The 26,169-nt window shown below is 49.4% G+C and overlaps 1 protein-coding gene across 2 annotated transcripts in view; it reads left to right on the forward strand.

Annotated features, from left to right (window-relative positions):
- The first annotated feature begins 13,599 nt into the window (after nucleotides 1–13,599).
- The window catches only part of TRAM2 (translocation associated membrane protein 2), a 65,570-nt gene continuing 53,000 nt past the window's right edge, over nucleotides 13,600–26,169 (forward strand). Inside the window, exon 1 of one of the 2 annotated variants that reach the window (XM_052647985.1) lies at nucleotides 13,600–13,771. In XM_052647985.1, coding sequence (XP_052503945.1) covers nucleotides 13,652–13,771 — 120 coding nt within the window. In that variant the 5' untranslated portion in view covers nucleotides 13,600–13,651. The remainder of the gene's footprint in view (nucleotides 13,772–26,169) is intronic. The other variant, XM_052647984.1, reaches the window with a different exon arrangement.

The following is a 26,169-nucleotide window of genomic DNA, read 5'->3' on the forward strand; positions in this document are numbered from 1 at the left end:
TCCAAATTTGCTGGCATATTGAGTGCAGCACTTTCACAGCATTATCTTTTAGGATTTGAAATAGCTCAACTGGAATTCCATCACCTCTACCAGCTTTGTTTGTAGTGATGCTTTCTAAGGCGTACTTGACTTCACATTCCAGGATGTCTGGCTCTAGGTGAGTTATCATATCATCATGGTTATCTGGGTCATGAAGATCTTTTTTGTACAGTTCTGTGTATTGTTGCCACCTCTTCTTAGTATCTTCTGCTTCCGTTAGGTCCATACCATTTTTGTCCTTTATCAAGCCCATCTTTGCATGAAATGTTCCCTCGGTAGCTCTAATTTTCTTGAAGGGATCTCTAGTCTTTCCCATTCTATTATTTTCCTCTATTTCTTTTTTTTTGTTAAGATTTTCATGCATTCCATTTATTATTATTTTATTTTATTTTACTTTACAATACTGTATTGGTTTTGCCATACATCAACATGAATCCGCCACAGATGTACATGAGTTCCCAATCCTGAACCCCATTGAGGAAGGCTTTCTTATCTCTCCTTGCTATTCTTTGATTTATTAGGTGATAGACAAACCTTCTTTGGGGCCTCCCAGGTGGCTCAGTGGTAAAGAATCTGCCTGCCAAGCAGGAGTCGTGGGTTCAATCCCTGGGTTAGGAAGATCCTCTGGAGAAGAAAATGGTAACCCACTTCAGTATTCTTGCCTGGAGAATCCCATGGACAGAGGAGCATGGAGGGCTACAGTCCGTGGGGTCAAAACAAGAGTCGGACACAACTTAGCAACAAAACAACAGCAGCAAATCTTCTTTTCATCCACCCAAGGATTTGGGGGCCCGGAAGCATAGCAGGACTCCAGAGGCATGGTCTGGACAGAGGGAAACATGGTAGATGGAACTCCGAGGGGTCACCAGTGATCACCTTTGCCACCCACTCCATCCCTTCGCCTGTGCTTGACCTCAGGTCCAGAGAGCTTGGAGATCTTTTGGATTGCCTTTACAAGTAACGGGGGAAAGTCACAGCATCATCACATGGAAGGGCCCCAAGAAATTACCTCTTCCTCTTAATTTTTCCGATTAGGAAAGAGTGTAGCTGGCCTAAGTTCACCCGTCCTGGGAGTGGCAGAGCCAGTCTGGGGTCTAAGTCTCCTCCTGCCCCCAGGGCACGTCCGGAGAGGCGGGGGTGGGGACAGAAGTGCCATCCCCAGGCACACCCTGCCCTAGTGTCCCGGGACCCTGGGCCAGCTACTTAGTATCTCTGGGCTTCTACGTCCTGTAAGTCGGGACTAGCAGCAGCACCTGAAGATTACGTTCGTGAGAGGGCAGAGGCCGCTGGGTGCCAGCTGGTAATTGCTCCATCAAGAGCAATGGCTGTCACTGTTATTCTTTCCTGTGATTTCAGGCCGCCTCCATCACCGTGCTCCTGCTATCAAACAGGAGGTCTGAACTTTGAGACTCTGGGACTGAGGCATCCATGGAATTTGCTCCCCTTGCTAATCTGGCAAAGTCAACAAACCCTTTCTGTCCAACCGGACAGGAGCCTCCTGGAGGTGTTAGATCGCAGCATGGAAGAGTGTGCTGGGAGGTCCTGGGGTGCTGGCTGGAGGGAGAGTGGGTGGCCCCAGTGATAGCAGGGAGGCGGCCCTCCAGGGGCTGGGGGAGCCCGGCCAAGGGTGCCGGGGAGGGGGTGCAGGAGCCAGCAGGCGCCGGGCGGGGCACTTGGCATGTGAGTGGAGTGTGGAAGGCCAGGAAGGGGGTTGTGATTGGGCCTTCACACTAGAAAGGAAGGGGACTGGAGTCAATGAAAAGAAGCATTTTCTGTGGTGCTCAGGAAGGGCCTCTCACTGGGGATTTCCTACCCGGGGCCGCAGGCCTTGGCCACCTTCCCAGGAAAAGGTGGTGCTGGTCGTGGGGAGCCCGCACACTGCGAGGCCTCAGTCTGCGGACAGAGGTGCCCACTCCTGCCTCTGGTGCTGCTGGGCTCCCTGAGCCTGCTTCAGCCTGGAAAAAAATGCTCTTTGCTTTAACCGTCCATTTCAGACGTCTCCATGCAGGACAGGGACACCAAGGTCTGGGCGGAAGTGGAAGAGGGGACTGGAAACTACGAAGAGTGGGGAGTAAGGGAGGTCAGGGCCTCGCAGGGTGGGCCTTGAAGACTGAGCAGAAAGGCTATTTCAAAGGAACAGGCCTTGGCACAGGGGCTGGCGTGGGCCTAAGACCGCAGGTCAGCCCCGGACCACTGGTCTTGCTGACGTGGCTGTTCCAAGGAGCTCGATGTCGGCTAGGGCTAACCCTCCTTGGGGAAAAGAATTTCAAGATTAAAAAAAGGAAAAAAAAAAAAAAACCCACAGATCAGCTCCCTTTTCCTCTTTTTTCCCAGCCCCAATCAAAAAGTATGCTATCTGCTATTGAAAAATCACATCTCAGAAGCAGCACCACTTTCTGACAGTATCAGCCAAGACTTCTGATGAGTCTGATGGACATGCGTTCCATTTTCACATTGTATAGTGAGTAGAGAGAGTCCTCTCACATTTGTTCAGGCGAGATAATGATGATATTATTACTAGAAGCACTGTGTTGCAAAGAGAATCTATCTTTTTTTTTTCTTTCCTACCCGCTGGCTATGTCCTATCCGCTTTCTTTCTTTCCTCTCTTCTCTCTTTACTGTCTTACGCCTCCCATCTTCTGGTGTTTACGTTCTTGCTCTCACTCTTAACTCTTCTCTTTCTTTCTTTCCTCACCTCAGTGCCCCACTCAGCTTGTGGAAACCCAGAGGACAAAGCAAGGAATTCTTCTCTTATCAGGAGGAGGGGCTCCTGAGAAGGGGCAGCGGCCAGGGGCTGGCTGCCAAGATCAGGAGAGAGGGGTCTTGTCTCCCTCCACAGAACCCTGGTGCTGCCCAGTGAAGGGCCCTCTCCCACTCATCAATGAGTCCTTCAGCCCAGTCAGAGAAACCTCTGGGCTTGCCCAGCAAAGAATCAAGCAAAACAGCAATGTGACCCACTCATTCCTGCCAAAGAGACAACAGATGGAAAGGGTTTCATGTATTTAGCATCCAGGAATATTTTGCATCATAACTGGACACTTTCTGGACACTTACTTGATTTACAAAGGAATGAACTTTTCATGTTGGAATATAATCGCAGAGAATCAGAATGTGAGGATGAATATCAGAGTCAGGGGGAGCTCTCACTGTGTTTCCTAAATAATTTATTCATTCATTTTTGTCAACAAATATTCACTTAGCACCTATTCTGTAGCAGAGAATGAGGTGGTTATTAATACTAAGGCACACATGAAAAGTCATGATTCCAATCTCTCAGGGTCTTAAAATCAACCTCAAGGTTCTATCCACCCTAAATGTAGCTTTGTTCTTGAACACACTTCCTGTGTGGAAGCAGACTCCCCTTGGGGCTCCTTCACTATGGAATTACCTTGGGCACCCATATAAATATGGGATAGTATGGATTCCTTCATGATGGTGGTGGTTTAGTTGCTAAGTTGTGTCCAACTCTTGCAACCCTATGGACTGTAGCCCGCCAGTCTCCTTTGCCCATGGGATTTCCCAGGCAAGAATACTGGGGTGAGTTGCCATTTCCTTCTCGAGGGCATCTTCCCAACCCAGGCATCCAACCCACATTTTCTGCTTGGCAGCTGGATTCTTTACAGCTGAGCCACCAGGGAAGCCCAGATTCCTTCATGTTGATCCGTTAATCCATGCGCTCTTCCACACATCCAATCATCCACCTTTCCAACCTTTCATTCACCTATCCAGCTACCTTCAACCTAGTATCCATTCATTCATCTACCTACCCATCCAACCATCCTACCATACACCAATCTTCCCTTCCACTCATCTATCCATCCATCCACCCACCCTTTGACTCACCCATCATCCATTCAAGCGCACAGCAGGAGGTCAATTATCTGCTCAGTAGGGATCGAGGCACCCAGAAACAATTATTGTGGTTGGGAACTGTACAAAGAGAGACCCAGTGGTTGTATGTAGTGTTCCGGATCGACAGCTCACAAATGAATGGTTCCTGAAGCCTGGGCTGTGATGTGAGAATCAAGATGGGATGGATTTCATGGACTGGTACCAAAGGTCCACAGAGAGGTGCTTAAATGTAATCAATGTCTCCCTTGCTCCCCAGTCTGGGCGAAAGCTGCTTGGGGAAGGCAGTGGCTCCTATAAGCCATCTTTCCATTGAGCTTTTCCTCACTGTGCCGCCCGCTGTATAACAGAGCTACTGCCCTGATAGTTACTGCTTTCTTTTTAAACAAACTAAGGATAAGTTTCCCAGATAGTTTCCATCTAAAGATGCCCCCCACACTGGAGAACTCAGTGGAAGTCAAGATCTGAAATTGTTCCTTTCCTCCCCAAATGTTGTATTCAAATTATTTTTCTGGTTGCAGGAATTCTGACCTCAATGTATTCATTTCTAGTGTTACCTTGAGTTGCGTCTCTTCTTAAAAATGCCCCCCACTTCCCTTCTGAATGGTGGCACATTCATTAGTTGTCTGGAATAAATCTGTCTCCAGCTGAATGAGAGCTGGAAAGAGGAAATAGAGGGCAGTGGTTAGAGCCCTGAGTGGTCAGGAGTCTTGGTTCCCATGTGTTACTCTGCCACTGAGTCACTAGCTGCCCCTGGACGAGCTACTTGTTTTTTCTGAGTTACTGCCTGTCTGCCAGAGACTAGTGAGCATGGGATACTGGGACTGGGCTGGGAGCTCCAGGCCGGGAAGGGAGGCCTTGTCCTCGGCCCAACTCACCAGTCTTATGGGCTTTCTTCTCATTGTCTCTAAAAGGAGGGAAGTGGGCTATTTTAAGGTAGTTTTTAATACCTGGACTCTTAACTCTACATTCTCTTGTACTTAGCATATTTAATAGTGAGCTGGCATTTTTTTTTTTAAAGACTCTGCTCCTTTCCCCCCAGCAAAAAACAAAAACCAGAAATAATCATGACACATTACATGAAATTAATAATAATAAAAAATAATAATGGTATTTATGCTCTGTCTCACTGTTCTAAATTTTAAAACACAAATACGGAACGAAAGTAACAATTTGTCTCTTCATCTGTAAAATCATTATCATTGTTTATTTCCAATGTGTGGTTCAAATGCAAGCTTCTGCTACACTAGAGGGTGGAGATCCGGCTGTGCAGGAACTGAGCTCCGCTGATTCCAATCCCGTATGAGCTTACCTGAAACAAATGTGAGCATCTGAGAACCTGTAAACTAGGGGCCAGAGGTGTATATGAGAGCTGAATTAACTTCACATAGGGTGCAATGCTTATTAAAAGATAAGCAATACAAATGGGCTAAGTTACATATTTATTATTAAAACTCAATAGCAACAACAATTATTTAGAACTTAGAGCAAAAGTTTTGGGCAAGAAGGAGGTAGTTTACATAGTTATTATAACTTAACAGCAATGACAACAATTGTTTAGAACTTATAGCAGAAGTTTTGGGCAAGTGGGAGGTATTTTTACTTCTAACATTGCTTGCCAGCATCCGCTGGATCATCAAAAAAGCAAGAGAGTTCCAGAAAAACATCTATTTCTGCTTTATTGACTATGCCAAAGCCTTTGACTGTGTGGATCACCATATACTGTGGAAATTCTTCAAGAGATGGGAATACCAGACCACCTGACCTGCCTCTTGAGAAACCTCTATGCAGGTCAGGAAGCAACAGTTAGAACTGGACATGGAACAACAGACTGGTTCCAAATAGGAAAAGGAGTACGTCAAGGCTGTATATTGTCACCCTGCTTATTTAACTTCTATGCAGAGTACATCATGAGAAATGCTGGGCTGGAGGAAGCACAAGCTGGAATCAAGATTGCCGGGAGAAACATCAATCACCTCAGATATGCAGATGACACCACCCTTATGGCAGAAAGTGAAGAGGAACTAAAAAGCCTCTTGATGAAAGTGAAAGAGGAGGGTGAAAAAGTTGGCTTAAAGCTCAACATTCAGAAAATGAAGATCAGGGCATCTGGTCCCATCACTTCATGGCAAATAGATGGGGAAACAGTGGAAAGAGTGTCAGACTTTATTTTTCTGGGCTCCAAAATCACTGCAGATGGTAATTGCAGCCATGAAATTAAAAGACGCTTACACTTTGGAAGGAAAGTTATGACCAACCTAGATAGCATATTAAAAAGCAGAGACATTACTTTGCCAACAAAGGTCTGTCTAGTCAAGGCTATGGTTTTTCCTGTGGTCATGTATGGATGTGAGAGTTGGGCTGTGAAGAAGGCTGAGCGCCGGAGAATCGATGCTTTTGAACTGTGGTGTTGGAGAAGACTCATGAGAGTCCCTTGGACTGCAAGGAGATCCAACCAATCCATTCTGAAGGAGATCAGCCCTGGGTGTTCTTTGGAAGGAATGATGCTAAAGCTGAAACTCCAGTACTTTGGCCACCTCATGCAAAGAGTTGACTCATTAGGAAAGACTCTGATGCTGGGAGGGATTAGGGGCATGAGGAGAAGGGGACGGCAGAGGATGAGATGGCTGGATGGCATCACTGACTCGATGGACGTGAGTTTGAGTGAACTCCGGGAGTTGGTGATGGACAGGGAGGCCTGGCGTGCTGCGATTCATGGGGTCGCAAAGAGTCGGACACGACTGAGCGACTGAACTGAACTGAAAATCACTTAGAATTGTCATGGTGATATTAAAAAAAAAACACCAATTTTTAGTCACTTTTTTCATTTAAATTCTTTTAACTTTGAAATAATTTTAAATTTACAGGAGAGTTGCAAAAATATTATGGATAGTCCTCATAAAACTTTTCGCTCAGCTTATATAACTGTGGTCCATTTTTTGAAACAGAAATTAACGTTGGTACAATACTATTAACCAAACTATACTCTGTGTTTGGATTTGAGCAATGTTTTCACTAGTGTCCTTTTTCTGTTCCAGGGTTCAATCCAGGATACCACAGTGCCTTTAAAGGTTTTCGTTGTTTTAAAATTCTTTATAGATCATGCAACTCCTTTGTCCCTGCCCCCAGGGCTAACTGCTTCCACTGCCCTGACCTTGGTACACCACTGATTCCACTACACTGCTGCGGGGTACGAGGCAAGAAGATCAGATGGTTCGTCATTTGGCAAAAGGTGGTATGGAGTCTGCTTTAATATGCTAGACTCCAAGAGAAACAATACTTCACTTTGTCAAGCTGGAGCTCCGTCAGCCAGACGCTTCAACAGTGACTGTTAGGTGTGTGACATTTGCAAAATTCATATGTCTACTGTACAGAAACCAGAAAGCCGGACTCATTTTGGGCAAGAGTGCCATGAGTCCCATAAGGCAAAGAAGTGAAAATATACAGAGTGAAAAACCTTGACAGGGGCTTCCCCGGTGGCTCAGTGGTAGAGAATCTGCCTGCCAGCGTAGGAGACATGGATTCAATCCCTGATCCAGGAAGATCCCCCATGCTGTGCAGCAACTGAGACTGTGAGCCACAACTATTAAACCTGTGCTCTAGAGCCCAGGAGCCACAACTAGAGAAAAGCCTGTGCAGCAAGGACGTCAAAAATAAATTAATAATAATAAAAAGCCCTGACAAAAATTACCGTGCAGACGTTTCTGGATGCCTGCTCCATACCAGTCTCCCAGCCCTTTTTTCTTGCCGTCAGTAGTCAGTATCTTCACAGGAAGCTGAAAGCCTCAGCTCTTCTGAGGATGGCTTCCTGGTGAGGTTACTCCAATCATGTTAGTTCCACTCACCTTGCCAATGATTGGATTAAGTATGGACATGTGGTACAATCTGGTCAATGAGGCATGAGGGGAAAGTCTGGGGTTTCTGGGGAAGTTTTCTTCACTCTTCAAAATGCCCCTCTCCATCTTGTCTGAATTTTGGGTCTCATTGTATGAAGGATAGACTACCTCGTGCTATCGCAGCCCCTTTGTAACCATGAGGAACAAGTCTGAGACAAAAGCAAAGTGGGAGGACAGTAAGATTCCAGGGTTGGATGAATCACATACACACCTGGGAATGAACTAATTCAGGACTTCCCTGGTGACTCAGATGGTAAAGAATCCTTCTGCAACGAAGGAGTTGTGGGTTCAATCCGTGGGTCAGGAAGAACCCCTGGAGAAGGGAATGGCAACCCACTCCAGTATTCTTGCCTAGAGAATCCCATGGACAAAGGAGCCTGTGGGCTATATAGTCCATGGGGTTGCAAAGAGTCAGACATGACTGGGTAACTAATGCTTTACTATGGGACTGGTGGAGAGAGAGAGATGGCACCTACCTGATCAGTGCCATGCTCTAGGAAGCCTGAAAGGCTCCAGTCTGGGCAGGCAGAGGGGACCCAGTGCTGACCTCTGGTCTGAGTCCTGTTTCATCAACCTGCTAATTATGTGGCCCTTGGTTCATGTGTCTCAGAGCAGCTATAAGAAGGGGCTGGTAATCACTATCTTGCTCCCTTACGGGGCAACTGTAAGCACAATATAAATGTGAGAGGTTATCATCTCCTCCACCTCCAGGCCTAACTATATATTCACCCATCTTAGGTTGTCCTAGGCTCAGAGGAGTTTTCCTTCTTGCTTTTGTTGTTGGAGCGGCCCTCGTGCCTCTTCCTTGGTTTCATCCATGATCTCCTGTATTTCTAGTATTTTATGTTTCCTTCTCTTTCTCCTGAATGTTTCTTCTCTGTCTCCAAACAATCTCAGATCTTAAAAAATAAAGATCCTTCTTTGGATCCTCCATATCTCCCAAGAACACCATCCATTTTCCTTTTTTTTCACCAAACTTCTTAAAAGAATAGACTACTTTCTCATCTCCTTTTCTTATCTCCTACCCAATGTTAACTAAGTCCACTCCAATATCCATTTAAGAGTGGGCCTCAAAACCCTCCTATACTGTAGCCAAGACATGGAAGCAACCTAAATGTACATCAACAGACGAACGGATAAAGAAGATGTGATACAGATACACAATAGATTGTGTGGATTGAATATTGTTGTTCAGTTGTTAAATTGTGTCCAACTCTTCGTGACCCCATGGACTGCAGCACACCAGGCTTCCTTGTTCTTCACTATCTCCTAGAATTTGCTCAAATTCATGTCCATTGAGTCAGGGATGCTATCTAACCATCTCATCCTCTGCTCTTCTTTTCTCCTTTTGCAAACTTCCATCTTTCCCAGAATCAGGGTCTTTTCCAATGAGTCAGCTCTTCACACCAGGTGGTCAAAGTACTCAGCTTCAGCATCAGTCCTTCCAGTGAAAATTTAGGGTTGATTTCCTTTAGGATTGACTAGTTTTATCTCCTTGCAGTCCAAGGGACATATATACAAGGGAATATTAACCAGCCATTAAAAAAGAATGGAAGGATTTCCCTGGTGGTCCTGTGGCTAAGAAGACTGCACTTCCACTGCAGGGGCATGCACAAGAATCTGAAATATGTATATAACTGAATCACTGTGCTGTATGGTTGAAACATTGTAAATCAGCTCTACTTCAATTAATTTTTTTTTTTTTTTTTAAGTAGGCTCTTGAAGACTGTAATGCCTACATCTAGGGGCTTCATCCTCTTCTCATCTTGCCTGATTTAACCTGTCCTGCTGAAATGCTTATGTTCCAGCTTCCTCCACCTCACCCTTTCCTTTTCCTTCTCCTCTCTTCTTAGGGTTGGGGGGTCCTTCAGATTCTGCTGAGTCTGGGCTTTATCCTCACTCAGCACACTCTCCTGGAACACTTGGTTAACCTCATTGATTCAACAGTCCCCTTGCAGATGAAGCACTGCTGCTGCTGCTGCTAAGTCACTTCAGTGTCTGACACAGTGTCTGACTCTGTGCGATCCCATAGATGGCAGCCCACAGGCTCCCCCATCCCTGGGATCCTCCAGGCAAGAACACTGGAGTGGGTTGCCATTTCCTTCTCCAATGCATGAAAATGAAAAGTAAAAGTGAAGTCACTCAGTCGTGTCTGACTCTTAGTGACGCCACTTTCCAAGCAAGGGTACTGGAGTGGGGTGCCATGGCCTTCTCCGAGATGAAGCACAAATACCTTTAATTCTGGCTTTCCCTCCCTTAATCCAATCCAGTGGTTTCCAACTTACCTGTCAAAGCATCAAGGACTCCTCAGGCTCAGCTTGTGCAAAGGGGAGGCTCACTTTTCCTCTCTTATAACTGTTCTTTCTCTGTTGTTCCATATACATTTCTTTTTAATGGTCCCACTATCGTTTAGGTCATTGCCTGGAAAATTCCATGGACAGAGGAGCCTGGTGGGCTACTGTCCATGAGATCGCAAAGAGTCTGACTCAACTGAGCAAGTGAGCATGAGCACCAGAGCCTAAACTTTTGACTCCTCCATCTTCTATACATCATATATTAAAGCAAACACCAAATCCAATGAATTAACCCTTGCAATGTCCCTGAAATCATCCACTGCCCTTTCACTCTTATCACTGTTGAGAAGGGTTCCTTTTTTTTTTTTCTTGACTAGGCTGTTATAATAGTTTTTCAATTGGTCTTCCAGATACCACTCTTTTTAAATAAAAATGATCTTTATATTCCTGATGGTTCTCTCTCTAAAGAGAGATGCAGTTATGCTAAAAAAAAAAACTCCCACTGTCTGCAGAGTAAAGTCACAATTCTCTCTTTCTATAATTTTTCAGTTTTACTAAGGTATAATTGATAAAATTGTAAGATATTCATGGTGTTTTGATAAATGTATACCTTGAAAGGTACAATTCTTTATCATGGCATTTGAAATGCATTACAATCCAGCTCCATCTTAAGTCTCCAAAATTTATCTCACACTGCTCTTCTGCATTCTCTATTAGTAAAATAGAGAATGGACCTACTAAAGGTCCAGCCTGAACATCCTCTTCCCAATACCCCAACCAGAATTAAGTTGCCTTTTCTTTGTTCTCATAGGGTACATATTTCAAACTGTTCTTAGAGTCACCATCATCACACTGAATTGTAATGATGCCTCTGTCTCTTCTAACAGATTGTAAGCTGCAGCATACCTCTTGCTGTATAACAAATGACAACCAGATTTAATGACTTAAAACAGCAGATGTTTATTATTTCACAGTTGCTATGTGTCAGAAATTTGGGAGTGGCTGGTTTTGGCTAGGGGTATATCATGAAGTTGCAGTCAAGAGGTCAGCCAGGGCTGCAGTCATCTGAAGGCTTGATCAGAGCTGGAAGATTTGCTTCCAACAAGGCTCATGCAGAAGCTTGGCAAGTTAGCCCTGGCTGTTGGCTGAAGGTCCTGGTTCCTGTCCATAGGGACTTCTCCATTAAGCTGCTTGAGTATCCTCAGAACATGGCAGCGCACTTCCTCCCCAGAGCAAGTGATCCAGGACAAGAGAAAAAGAAGAAAACCAAAATGCCTTTATGACCATCACTTATTCTGTTAAAAGAAAGCCACCAAATCCAGGCCACACGCAAGGGGGAGAGGTGAATTAATCACCACCTCTTTTTGGGAGAGATACGGAAGAACTAGAGGACATATTTTTAAAAAACCACCAAGGGCTGTCCTATCTGTCTTCAGTAACTAGCACAGTTTCTGGCACTTGGTAGGTGCTCAGTAGATATTTCTAGTGGAATAATGTGTGAAGGGGGAAATATTGGTCATTGTAATATGGGTAATTAGTGTGGTCCAGGTGAAGAATGGTGGAGGTGAGAGTTGAAGGGAGAGATTCTGAGATAAGAATTCATGGGACTCCATGACTGGTTACATGAGAAGGGTTGGGAAGAGATTCATTTGGGGTTGAAGGTGGTCTCGAAACTAGGACTTAAAGATGGTTGTGTCAGTTGAAGTAGGCATCTAGGACTTCCTTGTTGGGGTTTCAAAGGTAATGACATATAAATCATACAGCTAAACTTAAGCCCCAAGTCTAGTTGTTCAGTGATATTTGGAAAGATATGGAGTTGGCAGTCATCAATTTGAGCCAGAAGTCATCCCCTATATATCATGGTTCTCATTTATAAATGTGGAGGTTATAGTACCTAAACTGTGTACCAGAACTGTCCAACTAAACTCTTGGGAATATTAAAAGGTTGGCAACATCTCATCTTTTGCAAGAAATTCCCACCACTGCATCCTCTAGAAATGGTCATGTTTAAACACAAGGGAAACATCAGATTAAACCATAGGAAATACTGGTATTCCAGTTTTGACTTACAAAGAAATCAATTCCATAGGGTTCAACCTAATAGATATATGTCTGCAGTTTGAAGATTTGAACATCTCTTCACAGATGGAAAATTGAGATGTTCCAGAGTTCTGGATCTTTCTATTCCTGAGACTGAGGTCCAACTAAAAGAAAGGTCAGTCTTGAAGTTAAATTAGGTTTAGCCCAATACAGGCATTACTTTCTCATTTCCTTAAGTCAGATAAAGGAATTCAAGAACAAAGACTAAATACTGGATTCAAGAAACTTAAGATGGAAAACTTATCTTGGAACTCCAGCTAAGTCCAGATTCAACTCCATTTCCTACACTGTGCCGTTTCTAAGAAATTGTATTTACTTATAAGTGAAATAGCTGAGGACCTAATAAAAAAGGAACAAGGAATTAAATAGTTTTTTGCTCATTTTTGTATTTTTGTATATCTGGAAGGTGATTAGTTGACTCCTTCGTTACTGGTAGGAATAAATCCAATATTTGCCGATATAAATTAATTTATGAAAAATACCTTTTGTCATTTCCAGGAGTACTTCTAAAACTTAATACCGAACAGAAACTTTCAGTGTGAAAGTTCTTTCTTTTCTTCTTCTTCAGTGTTTATTCTTCCACTTTTTCAGATTAATACCGAAGATATTTGGGTAAAAGGTGTGAAACTCATTGATAGTGGCATAAAGATCTCAAATGTCAGAGCAAACCTGCACGAATTCATCCATTCCCCTCTTTGGAAAACAAACTCCCCGAGGGCAAGGTCTTTGCCGCATATTCCCAGCATTCTGATCCGTGCCTAACGCTCTCCAGCTTTCAGCCAACACTTGGTTGTCCGTCCATTCATAATCATCGGTGCAGGGCGCGGGCCATCAAGGAAACCGGCCTGCAGCTTTTCCTTCCTGCGCCCAACCTGCGCTGCTCTCAACCCCCCAGGGTCACAGCTCGCACCGCCGGAAGAACCCTGGAGGCGCGGCCCACCTCTCGGTGGCCCTGCGGCCCTTCCCTTCCCGTGGAGGAAGCAGCGGTAGCCGAGGAGAGAGGGAAACCCGGGCCCACTTCCTGTCCGGGTAGGGCAGGGCGTCCGCGAGCCCCTCAGCTGGAAACTGCAGATTCGCAGCACTGGAGAAGGCAGTGGGGTGCGGGAGCCGGGCGAGAAGGACCCGGCCGCGGGTACCGCCCCCCCCGGCCCCGGCCCCGCCCCCCGCGCGTCCTCGGCGGCGGCGAGAGGGTTAAGCGTGCGGGGGGCGGGGCCCGAGCGAGCCGGGCGCGCGGATTGAGGGCCGCGGGCGGCGAGGGGGCTGCGCCGGGGGCGGTTCCGGGCGGCGGGGGCGGGCGCGGGCGGAGGAAGGGGGCGGGCCCCAGAAGTTGTTGGGCGCTGGGCCGGCGGCGGGAGGGCGAGCGAGCGGGCGGGCGGCGGGCCGGCGGGTGGAGCGGGGCCGGGGCTCGAGAAGTTTGCACGGCGGCTCCTGAGCGCCGGGTGCGGGCCCCGCCGGCCGTGCGCGCCCGCTGCCATGGCTTTCCGCCGGCGGACGAAAAGTTACCCGCTCTTCAGCCAGGAGTTCGTCATCCACAACCATGCGGACATCGGCTTCTGCCTGGTGCTCTGCGTCCTTATCGGGCTTATGTTCGAGGTGAGCGACATCGGGGCGGGGAGCGTCCCTCTCGCGCGCCGCGCGGCGTCCCCCTACGGGTCCCCCGGGGTCTGCGTCTGCGCCCGGACGCCGGGCCGCCGTGTCGGTCCCCCGCATCCCCCCGGCTTTGTGCACCGTGCGCCCCTCGGCCTCCTAGTCAGCCCAGACACCGCCGCCAGCTCCGCGTCGTGCCCGCCAGCCCTGCCGCCCCGTTGGGTACCCACTGGACCCTGCAGCTCTCTCTGCAGCCCCGACTCTCAACCCTGGCCTCGAACCGACGCGGCCCTGGCCCGCCCAGCGGAGGTTCCTTTCTGGTGTCCAGGAGCCAAGCCCGGAGACTCCCAGACCCGCAGGCATTGCACAACTACCCCTTCCTAGCCCTAGCTGCCAACTCCTCCGGGCTTTTCCAGTGGGAGGGACCCCGGCCCTTTTCCACTTCCCACCTGATTTTCGGTGTCTTTTGCATCCTCAAATCTGGGCCATAGTGGGGGTGTTCGGGGTACGGCCCTAGCCCCGTTCCAGCAGTGCCCTTTGCGGTCCTCCTGACACCCCTCCTTTTTTTTTTCGCTCTTGCCCTAAAGGCCAGTTTTCATATACCCTGTGAACATAACGTTCTGTGAACTGTTCCTTCACTCCATCTGTGGTGGACCTAGAGCTTCTCCCTGTAACAGGAGCAAGGTGAAGGCGAGGCATACCCTCTGCTTTTAGGAGAAAGGTGATTCTACCATAACTGTGGGGGTAGGGGACAGCTGGGGCAGGCCTCACCGATTTACCTCGAATGGGGTCGGAATCCAAGGGGGCTCGTGGGAAGACTCCCTGCTCCGGACAGCCAGAAAACTGTGATAGTCACAAGCAGGGAGAATTGGCAAACAGTGAAGGACTCGCTCTGGTCTGCCTTGTCTCAAGGTGAGTGCCGCTTCATCGGCAGCTTATCTGCATCTCAGGAACGGGCTGGGAAGCTGTAACCATCTATCAGTTGCCTTGGATATGGAGGATTCCTGGTGTGGCTAATTTCCTCTTCCGTGTCCCTCTGTGTCTGGGTTTCCTATCTCTTCTCTCAGGATGAGGAGGGCCCTGCTAGGCAGAGAAGCTGCCCTCAAGGTGGGGGATGTTCTTGTGGTGGCTGAGCCAGGGTTGGATGGGTGCACGCGTCCTTGGCTGGGCTTCAGGGTCTGTTGGAAGTAACTGGAGACTGCTGTTGGGGTCTGCAGGCCTGCTTTACTCTTCCCTCATAACCCCCATAACTCTTGTGGTATATCCGCGTCAAGGGCTTTGTCAGGCCAGGGTCATCTCCTGTGCTGCCGTCTCTGCTTGGTCACTAATCTGATGAAATTAAAAAAAAAAAAAAGCTGCAGCCTCAGTTTCCCCATCAGTACAGATTAGTAAAAACCCGTCTTTCTCCTGGGGGTTATTGTGAGGTTTAATTGAGATCATGTGAGCAGCAAACGCAGTAACAGCTTCTACCAATATAAAAGCAAGTCATTTGCGCCTGAACCTTTATTGTTGGCCATAAAAATAGCCTATGGGATAGAGAATTTGTTTGCTCCAGCAGATGCCCTCAGTATCTCCTTGCTGTCCTTCATTCTGAGAGGCCTCCCAATGCCTTGTCACCAGTCTTGGAGGGTGTGGTTGGAGAGACACACGTGACAGCTGTAGCACTCACAGCCACATGCTCGCTCTGCAGCCTGGTGGGCCTCTGCTGTGTCTCTGGCGTTCATTAAGGGTGGTGACTCTACCTACTCTTGTCTTTGCTCCAAAAGAGCTGCCGAGCATTTAAACTCCGGATACCTCCTTCCCTCGCCACCTGTGGTCTGGTGAAAAGTCCTGTTGGTTAAACCTGGCCGCCTATGGGAGGTAGAAAGTGCCAGGAGTCCTTAATCCCGTATGTGAAGAGGAGGAAGGAAGGCCCAGGGTGGGAAAAAACAGCAAAAAGACCACCCTGCTGTCCTCCCCATCTTGGGATTGGACTGGGAAATGCGGAAAGGATCGTGGCTGGAATGCCTCTGTCTGTCCCACCACCCTCTTCCAGTAGAGTCTTAGTCCAGTGGCATCCATGCCTTCAGGCGGGTTGTCTCCTGGGAAAGGTGCACTGAGGTGTGATGTGGGTCAGTGTGGGCTGGCCTGGGAGGAGGAGGGCCATGCCCCAGCCTCCCTTACGAAGCATGAGTGTTCTGCTGTGCTAGGCACACAGAAGGTCCTCATCGTATCTACCAGCTGATGCTCCACGGAGATAGGTATTTGGGGAGACTCAGGTTTCTAGAACTACCTAATGAGAGTGGAAACAACTCACTGTCTTCTGGGGACCTCCAAGAAGCACATGTGGGCTCCCTCACAGAGGAGACCGTCAGGGACGCACTGCTGTCACTCGGGGCCATCTGGGCTCTCCCCTGGAGGGGTGCTGTGCCTGTGTGTGTAGGTAGGGATGTGGGTGAGAGTGCAGGGGCAGGCCAGCACTTAACACCGCCCAACTGGAGAGGGAGGAGATGGAAAGGGGAGGGGGAGGCAGGGCGAGGGGACTGCCAGCTTTTGGGTTTCTAACTTGGGGCAGGGCTGGGATGCCTTCATTCAGAAGCTGAGTCAGGAAAACTCAATTATAATTCTTCCCACAAAGAGCGAGTATCCTGGCCACTCCCTCCTCTAGGGTCCCCTGCCCAACCTCAGCCAATGAGCTGAGGCCCTCTCCCCCCACCCTGGCAGCCGCGGCTCTTGCATCCTAACTGGTCTCCACCTCTTCTGTGCCTCGCCCCTTCCCCGACTCACTGGTCAACTCACCAGCATTCAGAAGGGCTCTCGTTCCCCAGCAGGGACCTCAGGACCTTAGTTCTGTCCCGTGGGAGATGCTGACTCCAAGTTCCTTCCCTTGGGATCGCTTCCTTTGAGAACACGCGTGAAAGAGTTCCCCTCCCACCTCCATCTGGCTCAGTTCTGAACCCTTCTGAAATTCCTTCTCCCATTTTTGAGGCTGGGGTACGGGGACAGGCTCTTCCCCCCTGAGCCCAGGTTTTCTTTCCATCCTGCGGGCTGTTTGGAATAGAGTTGTTCTGTGCAGTCTCGGCACTCGGCTAAAAAATGTCAGGAATGTGGAGCTTTATTTTCCCCCCTCCTTCCCTTCCAGCTCTCTCTTTCTTGACTCTGCTGGGGAGAGATGGTGCAAGGAGGGGTTTCTACTCCACACTTTGGGTCCTTCAGGCCTGTCTTAGGTGGAGTCCGGCCCCAGCGGCCTTCAGGGTGTGGGCAGCCAGTGGGGTGTGTGTCCGATTTGAAAGCCGCATTCCCTCCCCTCCCCTTTGCCTTCCCTTTCCAGTGTCCTGTTCCTTTGGTGCCACGTTTCAGACCAAACCAGGCAGGGGAAGAGAGAGGAAAAGGCGCTCATTAGCAATCTGAGAATAAGAACAAGGTTGGGGGGGGGGGAGGGGGCGGCACATCCATCAGAGACGAGGCCACTTGTATATTACCTCTAAAGTCGTTTGGAGACAGAAACTTTTCTTTTGTTGCCCAAGCTCATTTACAAGCGCTGCCGGTCTGCAGCATGGAAACGGTTCTGAAATTCTGGGCCCATCGTTTGGAGGTTGGGTTTCTGTTTTGGTCCATGATGACTGTAAGAATTTTGGACTCAGAACTTTGAGGGCAGTGGCTGGCTTTTGCTTTCAAATTGTTTTGGAGACAGATATAGTAGGGCCACCTTTCCCCCAGGAACCACCTTCTTCCTGGTTGCCACGGTCAGCTTGTCAGGGTGATGTGTTTGTAGCATATACAGTGGGAGCCGGTTGTGTTACAACCTGGCAGGACACGGGTCCGTGGCACCAGTCCACATCCTGCCAGGCGTCCCCGTAGGCACCGCAGCCCGAAGTGAGGCTGCCGGTCCTGCCTCTTAGCATTCATGAGTGCCCTAAGACAGTTCTGCGTCCCTTCCGCTAAGACGAAGAGCTGTGTATATGGCACAGATGTTCATCCACGGGCATGTGTCGCCTCTCTTTGACTAACTCCTAATGGGCTTTTAAAGACGTTCCTCTGCCAGCTTGTACAGTTCCAGACTTACGCGTCTTCCTCTCCTGCCTCTGACGTGGCCCGTCAGTGGTGTTCTAAAGAAATGAGTCAGGGGAAGCCGAGAAGGGCTGTCTCTGGGGTGCCCTTGCTCTGTGATTGGATTTCTACCCACATTTCAGTGATCTGAACAACAGAACAGAGATTTGGAGCTAGTGTTCCTCCTGGTCTACCTAAAGCGTCCAACCCTCTCCTGTGGGATGTAAGGGTACCTCAGTGATCCCTGTTTATTCCCTTGGCAAAAATGTGATGGCCAGAAAGGAGGTGTTGATCAGTGAGTGCGTTTTTAACTCTCACCACAGGATAATGTGTAAATGTCTCGCACTGGGCCTGGCATGCAGGCACTCAGTTGATGATCTCAGCAACCACGCTGGTGGTCTCTGTTACTGGCGTCCCAGTTGGGCGTGTGAGCACACCTTCTGCCATCACGCTGGCCCCGATTTCCATTTAGATATGACCTGTTTTTCCATGAGACCTTTCCCCCGAGTTCTCTAGTGCCAGCCGTCTGCCCCAAAGGGGACAGTCACAATACCCGAGGTGCCTCTTTCCCCGGAGAACACCAGTTGTCCCTCTTCCATCCATCTTATTGAAAGGTGGGCTGGGGGTGCTAGAGGGTCTCAGATACGTGGCTGTCAGCTGCCCTGCCAGCTCCGTCCTTGCCACTTCCCTCTCGCCTGCTCTGTGTCTTCACCCTCAGCTGCTGCTTCTCTGGAGCACTGTCCAGCCCAGTCACAACAGAGCGCCTTAGTCCTGCCTGTTTGCAGAGTCCCATGTGTTGCTATGGAGAAAACTTCAGTCTGGCAGGCATGAGCTCCTTTTTTGATCTGCTTCATCGTGGGCAGGGGCCCCAGAAATCACTCTATGGCAGATGTATCCCCCGTTCCCACCCTGATAAATGCCTAAGCTGAAGGGTTGATAAGAGGGGATTAGAATTCCCAAACTACAGAAGTGCTTTCTAATCAACTAGAGTGCTTTTAGCAGGCCGTGGTGGGAAACTTCACTGATATGATCTCGTAACCTTTTTATCCAGCTCTGTGTATCTGGTGTCCACTGGTACCTAATGGTTAAAGAAAAGGGAGTTAAAAAAAAACAAAAGCCGGGGGGAGAAAACAGTAAAGGCTACCACCATGGCTCCTGACACAGCCCTTCTCATTTCACGAGCACACCTTTATCTCGTATACAGCCTCGTCTCAGGTGTCCCGGGTGGAAAGAAACCCAGCCTAGCTTACTCACAGCTGGTTAACGTTGGGGGTTGACTGTGAGGTTTAAAGAGCTTTGCAAGTGGGTCTCCTGGACCCCGCAGGTTCGCATAGCTTTCCTGTACGAAGGAACGGAGCCCAGTCATCATGAATGGGGGCCTGGGAGGCCCCTGGAGGGAATTTGGGGACTGCAGGGTTAGGTGAGGTGCTGCTCTGTGGCTCTCCACCCGAGCCACGTTGCCTCTCGACGGCTTCCCTCATCTGTCTCGAGGGGTTGGCAGCAGTCTCCATCTGTGAAATGCTTTACTGGCCTCACCCTGTAATCTGGATGGTTTATGCGGGTTGTCATACCCATCCAGAGCCTGGCTTCTAGAGCAGAGACTTGGCCAAGGACCATCCTCCCCGAGTCGGAGCCAAGACAAGAAGTCAGCCCCGTCTGGCTCACACTTAGAGCTCAGCTCTGATGCTTCCACGAATGGGGCGTCTGAGGAACGTAGCCAAGGGCCGCTTTATTTTTCTTTGTCTGAGTGGAATCCGTTTATTACCTGGAAGTAATGTCTGGGGGTCATTGTTCCATGTGGAGACTTTTCTTCCTGGAACAGTCATTGCAATTTGCATATCCCTGATAGAGACTCCAGAGAGTAACCCGAATATGTGTGTCATATATGACCAAGGGTGAGTGGGCAGAAGCTTTACCTCCTGTTAAAGTCACTGCCTGCTCTTGGCCCACATCTGCGTGAGAATCATTGCCTCTGGCAGTGACATCTTCATTGGCCTTTTCATCAAGTTAATATCGTGGTCACTGCTCAAGGGCACAGCTTTTCTTCATATTTTACAAGCCCAGAGGCTAAAGGAAAACCTAGACATCATCTACTACATTCATAGAAGAGGAAAACATGACCCCAGAGGTTGAGTGATTCGCTCAGGACGATCGAGTGAATTTCTGGCAAACTCGGGGCTTGAACCCATGTCATCTGACTCAGGTCCAATGTGTTTTTACACATCTGCTCATTGGCTTTCCAGACGCTGCATTTGAATGCAACTGTGTGTGCAGAAGCCTTGAGACTGATAGATCTTTTTTTAGTGTGCTGCATGCATTTATTTGGCACCTCATTGCTGACTGAGTGCCTGCTGTATGCCTGTGTGGAGTTCTGGGGATGAATGTGAACACGGTGACCTCCTCTCCAAGGAGGTTATGATGTGGTAGCTTGAAGCTGATAGTCTGTTTTGCAGATAGAAGAAAGGTCTTGAATTTGATGAAAGCGGCAGGTGCAACTTACAGAGTTACAGATGATTGGGCCTCACCTTCAAGCCACTGCCATTGGCGGAAGAGGGGATTTATTGAATAGAGCCCCAGCACCCTGAGCAGAGGACAAGTGTGGCAGTGACTCCTAGGCATTGTGTATGACACAGCTTCATGGATGAGTGAACTGACCCAAGGCGGGGGGTGTGTGCATGCAGGCGTGCATGCAGGTGTGATTTCTTGTACGCGGAGGCCTTCATTGGTTGGAGCTTTGGTTGAGGTTTGAAGAACTCCTCCATATGGTTTCTTAAGATTTTCAACATCAAACCCCAACATGATTTGAGTTGGTAGGGGTGAGAAGGACGTCATCCCCAGAGCCTCGGTCGTCCTGCCTCTGAAGAGGGTTTCTTTTCCTTTTTTGGCTGCGCTGGGCTTTCGTCACTGCCCTCAGACTTTGTCTTGCGGCGAGCGGGGCTGCTCTCTAGTGGTGATGCGCAGGCTTCTCCTTGCAGTGGGTTCTCTTATTGCAGAGCACGGGCTCTGAAGTGAGTGGAGCTTTAGTAGTCATGACTCTTGGGCTCTAGGGCCTGGGCTCAGTGACTGTGGTGCTTGATGGGCGAGGAGTAACTGTTGATATGGATTTTGTGACTGCTGTTTGAAAGAGGCTGATGGGGGACCTGGGAAGAGCAAGAAGAGGCCACTGTCCTGGGCAGAATGGCCAGCGTCTGCCTTGAAATTATAAGAGCAAGTTAATTAAAGGGGTAGAGAGATGTTGTAAAAGAGAGGCATCAGCACTTGGTGACATCCTTCTGAAGCCTAGTTTCGAGGAGGGCTTATCTGTTACGGTTAGCATTTGAGCTGCCCCAGTTGTGGACTCAGCCAGCACAGGCCTCACATGTGCCGTCCAGTAGGCAGCCACACAACACACCCAGCTGTTTCAGTGTAAACTCATCAAGATGATACAAAAGGTTCAGTTGCTCAGCCACACTCGCCACATTTTGAGAAAGTTCTGTTGGACATGCTGATCTCCGTGTAGCTTTCAGAATTTGTTTTTTGTGGTTTTTGTTTGTGTAGTAATGTGAAATGGGGGGGGTGGTCTTTAAGGTGTGGTTCTGTTAAGGACTGTCAGAGGCATGAATTATGAGGCTGAGGTCATGAGCCTGGAGCCACATGGCCTGAGTCTGAATTCTGGTTTTCCCTGTCCTAGCAGTGTCATCTCTGTAGATTATTTCATCGCTCCATGCCTCAGTTTCCTCATCTGGAAAATGGGGGTAACACTATGTCTGATAGTCGTTGGGAGGATTAGAAACATCAGCACAAGAGGTGAAATGTTGATATAGCTACAGCACTTAGAAGATGGCTTGGTGCAGGGCATTAGCTGAGTGCATGTGCCCTGTTCTTCATGTTGCTCTCCGGAGGTGTTGGAGAGATGTCTTGGCTCGTGGGGCTCCCCTTTGCAGCTCCCTCGGCATTTGGAACACAGCTGGGAACAGGGTGTGCGGGGAGGTCAGCCCTGTGCCCTGTCCTGTGACCTCCACACCGGGTAGTCACTCAGGTCCTTGCCCAGCCGCCTGCACTCACTTCACATACAGTTATAGGAAGCGTGGGTATGTGATCCAAGGTTACAGAAGAAAGAACAAATTCAGATGGAGCAGTGGCTGGGCAGATAGACAACTGTGGGCAGGTAGGTGGTGGCCGCCAGCCTGAGACTTTCTCCTGGAGGTAATGGGGGCCTGTGAAGAGCTTTGGGAGGGCAGTGACCTGAGACTCTGTCCTCTGCTCTGTTGATCCCTGGGGGGTGGGGTTGGAGGCGAGGAGTCTGATCAGAAGGCTGTGGCAGGGACTCCCCAGGAGAACTCCCCCTACCTCCTAATACAATTTCAGTCTCCACCCCAACCGGGAAGTACGCCCCGGGCCCCCACTTTCCTTAGGACCCCCCACATCTGAACTTCCTGGTGTCCACTCAGAGACTCTCCCCATCCACCCAGTGTGGCAGACACTCTCTGTGACCAGGCAGTTGTGTGGGACCTGCTGTGACCTGGCTGCCCCGGTGCAGAGATGCCCTTGAACGCGAGTGTTGCTCTGAGCCACTGTCTGGTGGAGCCTTTGTGTGACCTTATCACTGAAGTGTCCTTCAGACTTACTCAGACAGTATGTTTTGCGTCTAACGCGATTTCTAATTTTTTAAGAAGTCAGGCCTCAGCCAGATGGAACATCTTCACCCCCTTCCCTTTTTTTCTCGCTACATAAGCCATGAAGGGGCTTATGTTCAAGTACAGCAGCCTGACCCAGGGAAGCAGGGTTTGTTCCAGTGTCAGAGGAGGCGGAGGGTGAGGGAGCCCTTTGGGGAGGTTTCCTGGGGTTGGGGGATGGGGGTTGACTGGGGAGGGGAGGAGAGAGGCTCAGCCTGTGCACAGCTTCGTTTTGTTCATGAAGTTGCTTCGCTCACTGTACATAAGGAGCCGTCTGCGCTCCGTCCGTCAGGCGGTGGGTGCTGATGGGTGTCAGTCATCATCTTTGACATGTGTCTTCCATCTCTGTGCTGGTGGAGGCCCCTGGAGACAAAACGAGGGGGTCGGCCCCTTGTCTGACCTCTCGCAGTGGAACCGTGGGGGTCTTCTTCCCAAGGCCCGTTGGTGATCACTCGTCATCTTAACTAAACAGCCCTGGCCCCCAGTGCCTGTAGCTTACGTGGTCTACAGCAGAGGGATGTAAAGCAGGTGCATCTGTCAGAACAGCCCCTGTGGTCACTGGCCCACGTCTCGTCTGTTAGTCCCACCGGCTTGACCTTCTGGGCTGCCCCGCTTCCCTGCTCACCCTTACTGCTCCTCGACCTTTGCTCACACCCTGGGCGTCTCCCACCTGAGTGGCGACAGTGAGTCCCAGCTTGGTCCTCGGCCTCCTGTCTGGTCCCTTCTCCACAGATGTCCTCTGGCTCAGAGCTGGGTCTGGGTCTCTCTCTCCCTTCCAGGCCTCTGGTGGTGCCCGCCTGAAGTCTGGGGAGCCCAGCATGGCGTTCCAGGCCCCCTGGAGTCTGACCATCCTGTCCTGCAAGCTCAGCCTGCTCCTGCCCTGACCCCTCATCACAAACCACCCTAGTGCTTCCTGAACATTCCTCTTCCTGCCTCCTGCTTTGTGTATGCACCCCTTTCCCGCCCCCTCTCTCCCGTTCTGTTGACTGACTCTAGCTTCTCCCCAGATGTCACCTCCCGTGTCGCACTGGCACCACCTGCTCTGAACAGTCTCCCAGCCTCTAACGGTTCACGCCTCCTCACTGCCAGCCTTGGCCTTTCTCATCTGTTCACTCAACCCAACTCAGACCAGGCGTGTGCTCTCTGCCAAGTGGGTCACAGATGGAAAGGTGAAGGTCTTGCTGTCACAAGGGCCCGGAGTCCTCTGGGAGGGGGCAGTATCCTTGGTGCTCTTGTGTGCAAAGGTATAGAGTGAGTCACTGTAAACAGATGTGTGTGCTGGGGCTCAAGGCCTGAGGGCCGCTGGCCTGGCAGATGGGCCTGGGAGAAGGTGTTCCAGGCAGAGAGAGGAAGTGTGGAAAGGACAGAGAGGTTAGGGAGTGGGAAGTGGCTCTGGGTTGCCAAAGTTGGGGAGGTGGCTCAGGAAGGAAGTTATGGAAGATGAGTCTGCACTGGTCTCAGGGCCATGGATGCCCAGCGTTTGGATTTGCTCCTCAGCTTAGGGAACAGAGAGCCATTGCTTGAGTCCATTTTAATGATACTAAAAAAACATTTGTATATGCAAAGGCAAAATCCGGAAAAATCATAGCAGACTGTCAACATCGATTATGTCTCTCCCAGGTAGCTCATGGAAGACTTTAGTTTTCAGTGTTATATCTTTCCCTTAGTTTTTCTTTTCTAACAGTAGGTGTATGTAGCTTTTAAATTCATCTAACTCCTCCCAGTTCTGTTTTGGAAAAAAAGAAACTTGAGATAAGAATTCAATCTGAATCACTGGATATCAGTGTAGGAAGTAGTGCTAAATATCAGCTTATAACTAAATGCTGAATACACTTGTGAATACAGTGGTTTTAGCCACTGTGTAAGCCTGGAGTTGAGGAAGCTTTTAGATTCCGGCAAGGGAAGCTTCGTCAGAGAAGAGTGGGACTTGGCTGGAGCCTCAGAGGATGCTGATGTTCATGTAGCACTTTACAGCTTGTGGGGTCAAAGGACAAAGTGTGCTGAGCGCTGACCTTGTGCCAAGCACTGCTGTGAGCACCTTCCTTGGGTCCCGTTATCCCGCCCTCCCAGCCACCCTTAGGGTGGGTACCGTGGTTGCTCCCGTAGTACAGATGAGGGAACTGAGGTCTGCAAAGACCAGGGAGCCTAACCAGGCTTCCGTTGGTCAAGAGGCCAGAGCCAGGATTGACAGCCCACCTGTCTGACTTCAGAGCCCGAGTTCTGACTCCCATTTTAAAGAGAAGAAAACTGAGGCCAAGAGAATTCACATAACTTGCCTGAGGTCACACAGCTAGTAAATTGGGGAACCAGGTATGCACTCAGGATATTCTGAATAATCCATCTACTCACACTGATATTTCCTGATTCGAGTTCCAGGCTGTTGGAATCCCTGGCGTGGTGACAGGAGGCTGGAGGTTTCTGGGTCAGAGGGGTACATGAAACTCCTCCTACCAGGCCCCCTTCCTTGGAGAGTCACGAACCACATAAACTTATCAAAGTAGAGGAACATCTCAGGTCTACTGGCCCTCCCTCTCCAGCAGGATTTAGTAACATCCACAGGTTTGCTCGGGCTTCCCTGCTGGCTCAGTGGTCAAGAATCTGCCTACCGAGACGCAGGAGACGAGGGTTCGATCCCTGAGTCGGGGAAGATCCCTTGGAGGAGGAAGTGGCAACCCACTGCAGTATTCTTGCCTGGGAAATCCCATGGACAGAGGGAGCCTGGCAGGCTACAGTCCATGGGCTTGCAGAGTTGGACACAGCAGAGCCCCTGAGCACGCACACAGAGGTCTGCTCTGTAGACCGCCGCCCTCCCATCCTGTTACAAGGAGCTGGGAGTGAAGCGGCTGTGTGGACAGCTCCCGCTCCTGTGACCGGTGGAGTGCCAGGTCTCAGGTCTGGGGTTGAAAGTGTGTGGGGAAAAGTCTGGTTTCTTGGATGGATGTGGGGCTTTGTCTCTGACCCCTTTCTCATTTATTGACTCTTCCTGCTTTAGGATACCTGGAAGGACCTACTGAGTGTCCTGTTTGCCACCTCTGTGACATTTTGTTTCAGTAAATCATGGTTCACTGTTGTTACTTTATTAAACCTACCCCATACTTGTTAAACTCAAATTATTCAATGCACACAATGCCACATTTCATACAGTGGGTATTAAAAGTATCTGAGTGTCATCACCTGTTATTTTTCTGTGATATGTGTTATTTTTTTTTTAATTGTGGTAAAATATACCTACTTCCCTGGTGGCTCAGACGGTAAAGCCTCTGTCTACAATGCGGGAGACCCGGGTTTGAGCCCTGGGTTGGGAAGATACCCTGCAGAAGGAAATGGCAATCCACTCCAGTACAATTGCCTGGAACATCCCATGGACAGAGGAGCCTGGCAGGCTGCAGTCTATGGGGTCGCAAAGAGTCGGACACAACTGAGCTACTTCACTCACTTCATACATAACGTGGGCTTCCCGGGTGGCTCAGAGGTTAAAGCGTCTGTCTGCAATGCAGGAGACCTGGGTTCGATCCCTGGGTCGGGAAGATCCCCTGGAGAAGGGAAATGGCAACCCACTCCAGTACTCTTGCCTGGCGAATCCCATGGACAGAGGAGCCTGGTAGGCTATAGTCCATGGGGTCGCAAAGAGTCAGACACGACTGAGCGACTTCACTTTCACTATGCATAACGTACTAGTTAGTATCTTACCATTTACAACTTTTAATTTTTTAAATTGAA

This window comes from Budorcas taxicolor, chromosome 11, assembly GCF_023091745.1.
Source record: "Budorcas taxicolor isolate Tak-1 chromosome 11, Takin1.1, whole genome shotgun sequence".
In the NCBI taxonomy this organism is placed as follows: domain Eukaryota; kingdom Metazoa; phylum Chordata; class Mammalia; order Artiodactyla; family Bovidae; genus Budorcas; species Budorcas taxicolor.